The 10,639-nt window shown below is 39.6% G+C and overlaps 1 protein-coding gene and 1 pseudogene across 1 annotated transcript; both read left to right on the top strand.

The window, feature by feature from the left end:
- Positions 1 to 761: 761 nt before the first annotated feature.
- LOC102716544 lies at positions 762 to 4,028 on the top strand (annotated as a pseudogene).
- Positions 4,029 to 9,073: 5,045 nt separating this feature from the next.
- LOC102716264 lies at positions 9,074 to 10,363 on the top strand. The gene is made up of 4 exons (XM_015842139.1): positions 9,074 to 9,102; positions 9,182 to 9,395; positions 9,482 to 9,586; positions 9,695 to 10,363. The coding sequence occupies exons 1-4, from the start codon at positions 9,074 to 9,076 to the stop codon at positions 10,361 to 10,363; spliced, it is 1,017 nt and encodes a 338-aa protein (XP_015697625.1).
- Positions 10,364 to 10,639: the final 276 nt, after the last annotated feature.

Here is a 10,639-nt window from a genome sequence, read left to right as displayed (position 1 = left end):
GCAGAATGATCGCCATTTTTGCATGTCGCCAAAAAGTAAACCGCTTACTAGCTACCTTTTGTTGCGCCCACAAAAACGTTTTCTGGTCTAGCGAAACCACATAGTTCACTAGTTTTTTACCGGCTCGATTGCAGGAACAGTCTTTGAGCAAAACGACCGAACCACCAATGTCGCTGGTTCCTGTCCGGTTTGACCACCGGTCCATAGAATGATCAAAGGTGCCACCTCTTCACTCGAACGAGAAACTGTTATTTCAATTGAGATTAACTTGAGCCTTTTTACCATTAATTGATTATTAGAGCTAGTTTAATAATTTACTGTATCGCTTTTGAGAGTAAAGAAACTGCTCCTACATAGTCTACTGTAGATCATATTTATCTACTTCGTGCAGTCCAAGTCATCATACCCAAGACAGAGCACGCTGATTCTTCTCGTTAGATGCGATGCCTGTTCTCACTACAGACGAGCCACGGCCAGTAGTCCAGTATAGTCTATGCTGCAGACAATAGTAACATGGTGCATTGATGCAACCAAGACCATCAGAGACCAAATTACTCTGATCGATGTCACGCCTGGATCTGCTTCTAGAAAAGGGCAAAAGAAATCAGTTTATAATGATCCAGCCCCGAGATCTGTCAGGTGATAGATCTGTAGAACCTTTAATTCAGAACAACGCCACCACTGCATACATACATGCATTGCCCTTTCTAAGCGCACACATAAACCTTCTCCAGCACATAGAGTGACCGTGTGAGCAAAAAATGGCAGAACTTTTGGTTAGCTCATCGACAGGCGTCATGGGTGCTGTTCTGACGAAGCTGGCCGCCATGTTGAGCGATGAATGCAAGGCGCTCAAGAACGTACGTGGTGACATCGAGGCCCTCAAGCAAGAGCTCGAGGCTATGCATGGCTTCCTTCAGAAGATGACCAATGTGGAGGAACCTGACCACCAAGCCAAGCTTAGGGTCAGGGATGTCCGTGAGCTGTCCTATGACATTGAAGACAACATAGATAAGTTAATGGTTCACATTCACCATGAATCCAGTCCCAAGGTTGAAGGTCTCAGGACTCTTATTGGAAAATACAAGAGGCTGACAAATGGCATCATGATTCGCCATCAGATAGCCAAGGAGATCAAGAACATCAATTCCTAGGTTAAGAAAGCTAGCGAGCGATATGCAAGGTATAAGATCGATGAAGCCTCCTACATGACAAGAAAGCCAGTTGTCGACACACGAGTGGTTGCCATCTTCAAAGATGCATCAGAGCTTGTTGGCATCGATGCCCCAACAGAAGAGCTTATCAAGTGGCTAAAGGACGAGGAAGATGAGTCACCTGATCAGCTGAAAGTTGTCTCTATAGTCGGTTTTGGAGGGTTAGGAAAGACAACTCTAGCTAACCAGGTCTACAACTCGCTTGGAGCAAACTTTGAATGTCGAGCATTCGTGCCAATTTCACGAACTCCAGATATTACCAAGATTTTGGGCTCGATATTATCTCAAATTACCATGAAGGAGGATGCCATTGTAACGGCAGGAGATCAACATGAAGTCATCAGCAAAATCCGAGATTTCCTCAAATATAAGAGGTGTGTAACGACAACTTAGTGTTTGCATGTTGAAGGTGTCTTTTAATCATTGGAAGCATCATGATTTTATTTCAAATGTGTGCCTGCCCCCAAACTAGTCCAGTCACCACCACTCTAGAGCCATCATGAGTACGAAGTTGATAATTTCAAAGTACAATCATGTCAACCTCAAATTTCTAATCCAACGATCAAATGTATTTATAGTACCACATTGACATCTGGTACTAGGTGTTTTTTTTCCTAAAACACTAAATTCACTGTTGAGATTCTTCTATCGACGATAATACTAGCAGTAGAATACTGCTAATAGAGACCAATATAGCAAAGCTCATTATCCTAACTAAACAAAGCATAACTTTTATCACTATGGTAGTCTCATGAAAGAGTCAATGTGTAGTGACCATCCTTGCACGGATATTATGACATGATACAGTGACTTTCCTACTTGCCAACCATTTAATTAGGGGTACGTAGTGAAACCACTGTAATTACACTTTTAGAATCCTCCATGGATATTAAAAAATGCATAATTTCACGAGACAATGGACATGTGTAAATTAATGGAACGGGGAAGTTACTACAATGTTTTGTATGTAGGGTGTTGTAGAAGTTTAAATGAACGTACATAGAAAAAGCATGAGATGCATTTGAACCTGCAATGCATATATGATTTATTATATTCCTAAATGTATATGGCAGGTATTTTATCGTAGTTGATGATATATGGGATCCACAAGCATGGGAGATTATAAAGTATGCATTTGTTAAGAATAGTTCTGGAAGCAGAATAATCATCACAACACGTGTAACAGGGGTAGCTGAATCATGCAGCTCATCTCATGGTCTTGTCTATCAGATCAAACCACTTTCTGACATCGACTCAAAAAAGTTATTTTTCAAGAGAATTTTTTCGTCTAAAGAGGAGTGTCCTTCAGACCACATAGAAGCTTCTGATGAAATTCTGAAAAAATGTGGTGGTTTACCTCTGGCAATCATTTCTATATCCAGTTTATTGGCCACTAGAAGAACAGAAAAGGATCTCTGGAATCGGGTACGAAGATCTGTTGGTTTTGCGTTTGGAGAGAGTTCTGATCATGTAGATACAATGAGAAGGATGGAGCTTCCATACCATCTAAGAAGTTGCCTATTGTACTTGGCTACATTTCCTGAAGATTATGAGATTGAAAGGACTCGTGTAGTGCACGGATGGATTATTGAGGGTTTCATTCACGGTGAAGATGGACAAGATCTGATACAATTAGGAGACAAGTGTTTCCATGAACTTATCAACAGTAGCTTAGTACAGCCATTAAGCATAGGATATGATGGTAAGGCAGCGGCTTGTCGAGTGCATGACACTATCCTGGATTTCCTCATTCATATGTCTACCGAAGATAACTTTTGTATGTTGTTAAGCGGTCATTCAAAGCTCCTACAAAATATTAAAGTTCGTCGTCTCTCTGTTATGGCAGATGACAGTGATGGAGATGTGAACATATCTCCCAAACAGAATAATACTTCTCATCTTCGATCACTCAGTGTTTTCATGTACCACAAGCAAGTGCTGTCGTGTGTGATGGAATTCAGTTCTCTGCGTCTGTTGGACTTGCAAGGTTGTAGCTTTCTTGAAAATCATCACCTCAAAAATATTGCAAGACTTTCTCAGCTGAGATACTTGAATGTCGCTCGGACACCTATAACTGAACTTCCATCAGAAATTGGTGATTTGCAGTGCCTAGAGATCCTGAATGCAGAATACACTCGTATCAGTGTGCTTCCACAAGCTGTTACACGGCTTAAACGGTTGGAGCATCTGCTTGTGTCGTTAGACACAAAACTGCCAGATGGGATTGGAAACCTAAAGAACTTGCTAGAGCTTAACCCTATCATTATCTTGACATACTCATTGGACTTTGTCGAAGAGCTTGGTGAAGTAACAAATCTGAGGTGTCTGGGTATCCGTTGGTTAAGTTATGATACAGAAGGCGATAAAGCATACAAGGAGAAGCTAATGTCGTCCCTCTGTAAACTGCGCAACCTTCAGAAGCTGTCGATTTGGTTAAGAACACATGAGAGCATTGGAGTGCATGATTTTCTCCCAGCTCTTAATAGCATCTATAGGGTTGCAGTTTTCGTTCCAAAACTCTGGAAGGTTCTACGAGAATGGCTGAAGTCCCTTGTCAAGCTAGAATCATTATCAATACTTCTTTCTGAGCCGATGGAGCAGGAAGAATTTGAATTTGTAGGAAGCATACCTGGTCTGCTCAATTTGGTATTATGCATAGACGGAGGCCTCTCAAAGACCGGGCACATCAGCATCGTCAGGCCAGGGTTTCAACAATTGCAGAGATTTAAATTTGCATCTACTTCTTATGGTGCGTTTGTGATTCAGGAAGGGGCTATGCCAGTGCTGAAAGATCTTCAGCTCTACATCAACTAGTTTGATTTCATTTCAGCTGTAGGTGGTTTTGATTTCGGTATTCAGCACCTGTCCAGACTTGCTAGCATCGACGCCTATTTTATCAATAAATCTGATGATGATATGCACGGTGATTTCATGAGCATGGTCGAAGCACATCCCAACCGCCCCACATTGACTATTAGATAATTAAACATGAGATATTCCACATTGACCATTGCTGACACGACAGATTAAATAAGAAATGAGAGAGAGATCGGTATGACATTTGCTTTTGTGCTCACAGACATTAATTCAGAAGTGCAGCACCATTAGCGATGATACCAGCTCCAGGCTCAGCAATCCGAGTTATCAACAGATCCTCTCCATCCTGGTATTTGATTGTTCTCCAAAAATATTGGATTAATTATCCGGCGTGTACAAGATTACTATTGGGTTGTGTATGCCGTCAAGTAAGGCATCTTCCTCTCGTAGCATCGTCGGTGAAACCCACCTCACTGAGTAATCCATGGCGGAGCTAGCTAGAACAAAAGCTCAAGGAGATCAACGCAGGGGGCTCGTCATCACCTGCAAGGCTGCAAATGCATGGAGTTCTAATTTACATAATTACATAATCGGCTCCTTAATTTTTCTCGTGCTTTCGTATGGCTGTTGCCTACAGCGCTACTATTACGTACTAAGTTTCATCTCTCTGTTTGCTATTATAGTACTTTTTATTATGACATGTTACATGAGGATGCTCAATCAATCGAACAACACTGCTAGCTCTTACATAACTTCCTTTTAAATTGGTTTGATTATGGGCCCACGTGTCAACGTCTATGTTGGGGAAGTAAAGGCGGATAATTTCAACCCCAATCCAGAGCATGGATCTTTCAACATTTCTTGTTCTCATTTTCATTTTGTGATATTTTCTATTAGAATTTATGGGTTTTTATCCCAAATATATTATATTAATAAGTAATTGAAAAAAGATCCACCATCTTCGCTCTCATTGACGTAGATATTCCCATATTATTTCGAAAAAAGAAAAAATTATAGTCAAAGTGTAAATACAATTTAAAATATCGAAAAGTTGGACTAAAATATCAATAATTAATATTAAAAGAAGAGATCATGTAGAGTACACTTTAGAGAGATGTCTCAAACTATTCTTAAAATTTGAAAATAATTAGTATTGAGAGAACAGTCCACGTAGAAATATAATATAGGATAAAATCTGTATCTTCGATTAAAGAGTTGTTCATTACTATGGACGAATAGATGATAGAATATGAGTATATGACATCTTTTTTCTTTTCAGGCAAAAGTATACGACATCTTTAGTAAGTGGAATAATGTCACTAGAGATAGCCAGATGCATGTTTCACCATTTGTATATATTTGATTTTACGTACATTGACTATAAAATTTAGTGTAAATATCAAAAATATATATAAGTCACGCTTAAAGTATATTTAGTAATAAAACAAGTCATGATAAAATAATTAATAATCACAGTTTTTTTTTAAAATAAGATAAATGGTCAAACTTGAAATACTAATAACTTAATGGAGTATTACCAAAATAATACGAAAGGATCTGTCACATTTACTTTGTGGATAGACAAATTACTATATTAACCATAATATTATACATATAAGTTTGGTTAGTTAGATCATAGTTTAAAATTATATAAAAATTGACAAAACCACACTTTTTACAGTCCATGTACAAAATCAAATGGGTTTTGGCATGTTGAACATAACACTAAGTATTATGGTCGAAAGGTACCAAAACCAATAAATGCCAACCAATATAACATGATATTATAGCAAAATAAAAATACTTAATCTTATATGGCTATAATTTGACAGTGTTGCATGAAAAAACTTATAAGAACTTTACATATAATTTTATAACTTGTAATTATAATAATAGTGTATCATAGAATAATTAGTTAATAGCGTGGTAGGAACATATTAACTGTGGTTATGTGCCACCTACTAAAGACCCCATGGTTTTGTGAAACATGGCTTATAATACGTGTGGTTTAGTTAAATTGACTCTTAAACTTATTTTATCATTTTTATAAAAAAAATGTGAAAGTATATAGCTGCATAATCTATACAAGCAACCACACTTGTTTAAATAATTAAATAATAAAAATAAAAGGGAGGAAAAGATGCGCCTATCGGGCCACTCGAGCCTTCTGGAGGAAGAACCCAATAGGCCAATCGCGGGCAACTAAAGGAGACCCGTCAAGACATATTTGCCTAATGTTATTCGAACATTAAACCCCATGCTTCCAGGGGCCGGTAAGCTTAAATCTTAGCCATCCATTGTACCCGTACCATTTCATCTCAACCCTCCATTCATTTCCACTTCCTACCACCACAACCCATCATATATCCAAACCCACCCCCACTGTGTACCCCCATTTGAATCGAGCATGGTGAATGGCGATGGCGGAGCTCACACCCTGGAATCGGTATATGCAGCCATGCAGGTGGTGTGACTCAAAGACACAAGAGAATATGCAAAGGAAGCAAGGCTTCGTTCGGCCACTCCATGTAAGTTAACTTATCCCCTCGTTTTTCACGCGCACGCTTCTTGTTACAAAAAATTTTCTATAGAAAAATTATTTTAAAAAATCATATTAATTTATTTTATTTTTTTAATAATTAATAATTAATTAATCATGTACTAATCTATTACAATGTTTTTCGTGCCGGGATAAGTTAACTTACTAGCCCTCAAACGAACGCGGCCCAGGTATCCTTCGCACACTAAAGGTGCACCCAAACATAGAAAATACTCAAATACCCTACTGTATATTGTCTAACTAATCTTGAATCTGATGAGATAGGGATAGTGGCTTTTATAGCCTAGAAATCCCATTGTGCAATAATAGGAATGCCCCGGGGTAGTTACTAATAGGACACAAGGATAGGCTAATCTTTTTAGCATCTTGGGACCACATGGAAATCTGTCATCTGCGCTTGAGTACTGGTCACTATGCATCTAGAAGGAATATTTTTGGGAGTCTTGGCCGACAAGCTTTGTCCTGCTCTGACTCAAGTCCTTCTCTAGATGCTTCGGTTCCTCTTGCCTGAAAACATATGCATTGTACCTATAGTCTAACATGTTCATAAAGCATGTACAACGATATGTGCATATACACTTAAAATATGCATGCACAATCGATTATGCATATACACCTAAATGTGCATATACGTCCGAGTATGCATATATAACTGAATGTGCATATACACCTAAATGTGCATATAGTATGTATATACGCCTTGATCAACTTCATCTTCTTAGGTGAACAGGGTAAGGACTAAGGTGACCCTGTATCAACAGCAGGCCCTACTCTCCTTTTATTGGGCCTGGTATCCAAAACCATTTCACTTTTGTCTCAGCACTATGTTAATTCTGCTGTGTCGAGAGCTCCAACAAACCAGAGTCTCGTATGCTTTTACACCTACCACCAGTTATTCATTACTCATCTCATACTTATATCCATTTCATTGATAGATATGCGTAAAGAATAATTACCCTTTAAAATTTTGGGTATGGTGAGAGTATTACCTATTTTATCTAATTTATTCCTACACATTTAGTACGTGTAAACTTAGACCTAAAATATTTAAACTCACTATTCACTTCTCAAATTTGACTAAAATTTGATGGGGTGATTTATTATATATACGAGCAACTTTAGGTAATTTTTTTTGTCAATTTTTATATGTGGAACTCACATATGTCTCTTTTCTTGTCCATTGGTTATTCATACTTATTGGATAATACCCATTTAGTTTGAGGATATCGATAATTTTTTAAAAAATAGGTATGCGTGAATTTAGATATATATATGAGTAACTCAATACTCTAGCCCATAACAGGTATATAGTTGCTTCTTGTCCCTGCGCTCGATCGTCTGTTGGCTGGCGTTCACAGGTGCGTGTACCGTCATGAGTCATGACTAAGCGACAGCCCTGTGACCACATTATTGCATACTAATTAAGGTGCCCTGTGATCGAGGCAGTGTGTGTTCGTGTGCACAATTTAATTCAAGGGTCATCTGTGGCTTTTGTGGTGCTGTTTGCACGTGTCTCTGCGCATTTCAGATCAAACCAACTTAGAGCACGTTCAACGCGTCATCGACTGCCGTCGACATGCACGCCTTTTTTGCAAAAACAACCCCCCACGGCGTGAGTCAATGCCCAGCCGGCGTTTCGTTCGACTAGGAGTCGAGCTCGTGCTCCCAGGCGTCTCGACGAGGAAGAAGGCTGTTGTACGGCTCGCTGCGGGGAGACGACGGCGGCGCGGGATCCGCTGCGCGCCGCGGGGGTTTTGTTTCGCGCCCAAGCTTCGCGCCTTCCTCGCCCGCGCAATCTCTCCCGCTCTTCACAAATACCTCCGCGTCGCCCATCCCGATTTCTGCCATGTCGCGGCAGGCACGGAAGGAGGCGGCGGCGGCGGCGACGCAAGATCTGCTGAAGATGGATGCGGCTCGGAGGCGCAAGGCAGCTGCAGCGGCGGCGTAGATGCGGAAGGCCCAGGATGGAGTTCGGGTGTCGATTGTGCCTGAGCAGAGCAGTTGAGGCTGGGCGGGAAGTCCACCACCAAGGGCCTTCACTGACGGCAGCTGCTTCTTCAACGGGAACGGCGGCGGCTTCTTCAGCAACGTCGGACGATGGGATTCTCAATCTTCAGATCCTGCCACATGGTATGCACTCTCAATTTTGCTTGTGTGATGAAATTGCAAAAATTCGGAGATGCATGCATGATTAGCTATAGCAGATTATTTGGCTTTGTGTTGTACTGAAGAAACATACCAGATTAGTTGGCTTGGTGTTTACTGAAGAAACTGAATTGCTTATGTTCTGAAATTGCTTGTGTTCTCCAATTAACATGCTGGAGCCATAGCCTTTATGTATCAAACTTGGTAAAATTCCTGCAAAAATAGATTTATTTTACAAAACAAACAAACTGTGGTTCCTCTATGCATAGGTTTATCAAATGGGATCATTAAGTTTCACAATAGCCTTTCTGCATCAACATTGGTAAAATTTCAGTGTATGCACTTGACAAAATTCAGTGATATGATGTAAGCTTGAGCACTTGGTAAAATTGCTTTTCTGCTGATTAGACAATGATTAAATGTTATTTGCACATCCTGATTGCAGGGGAAACAATGCAATACCTCCTGGAGGCTTCATAAATTATATCCAGCCTAATTTCTCTGAACAATTTAATTTTGTTGGAGAACATTCTCAGCCAGAAGAATTCTCAACTCCTATTTCAGCTAGGGACAATACATATGTTTCAGTTGACAGTGGTGATGAGGCACCTAGGACTGAGAAGCGAGTCTTTTGGACTCAAGAAGAAGATGTCAGGATGGTGAGTACCATTGCAATGCCATGGTGTTTGAGGTTTTTTACTTACCGTACTAGCCAGAACATAATATAAGCTTATTACATTTACAGATGAGTTCTTGGCTGCTCAATTCAACAGACTCAACTATTGGTGCTGATAGGAAAAATGATCAGTATTGGACTGATGTTGAGGCTTTTACAATGAGACTACACCAAGTCATAGGAGAAGAAATGCCAAGCAAATCAAGGACCGGTTTCATAAGTTAAATAAGTGGACTGACCTTTTCCATAGGAAAAATGATCAGTATTGGACTGATGTTGAAGGCTAGAATGATTTACACTAGTGGCTATAATGATCAAATGTGGATTGAGAAGGCCCATGTATTTTATATAAAAGACAATGAGAAACTCAGTCTTGGTCCTTTTGTGTTGATGGAAGTATGGAACACAGTAAAAACTGAAGCAAAGTGGATCACATACAACAATGGACTTAAAGCAGCAAGAAAAAGAACAGCAACAAAGGGTTTAGGCACAGAGAAGGACGAAATATATCCTGAGTGGGCTGCCTTCGTGAAGACAATAAGAAAACCTCAAACGGAGAAACATAAATTAAATGCGCAACGACAAGACGGGGCAAGGAAGGATGTCAAGTGCGCATTTGGTGTGTTGCAATCCCGTTTTGATATTGTCAACCGTCCAGCACGGCTGTGGAAAAGGAATGATGTGGTTAATATAATGCAAGCTTGCGTTATCCTCCATAATATGATACTGGAAGATGAAAAGGATTTGGTTAGAATTCCGTTGGATTTGAATGAAAATCCAAGTGCAACCATTGTCCTACCACCGGAAGTGCAAACAAATGACAACTCTAATCCATGCTTTGTCGACGTGTTTAACCGAAACTCGACTATTCGGGCTGGCTCTACACATCGACAACTCAAGAATGATTTAGTTGAGCATATATGGCAGCGTTATGGGCCAAGAGGAGGTTAGAGCCATGTGTCCAATGAAATGGTGACTATTATTATATCACATCATGTATTCCTAAGACCATTTCATATATATATATATATATATATATATATATAATTATTATATATGTTTATTTTACGAGTTATGCAGAATATTTGAATGTATCATACATTGTCTCATGTATACAACAAAATGACTACAAAGATCAAGTATGCACTAGATCATCATGATTTGTGTGTCAAAGGATGAATTAAACATTCTGCAGATAGCTAAACAGATAACCCATTGTATAAAGCT

Source organism: Oryza brachyantha, chromosome 11 (assembly GCF_000231095.2).
Source record: "Oryza brachyantha chromosome 11, ObraRS2, whole genome shotgun sequence".
Classification (NCBI taxonomy): domain Eukaryota; kingdom Viridiplantae; phylum Streptophyta; class Magnoliopsida; order Poales; family Poaceae; genus Oryza; species Oryza brachyantha.
This window is presented reverse-complemented; position numbering and strand designations above follow the sequence as displayed.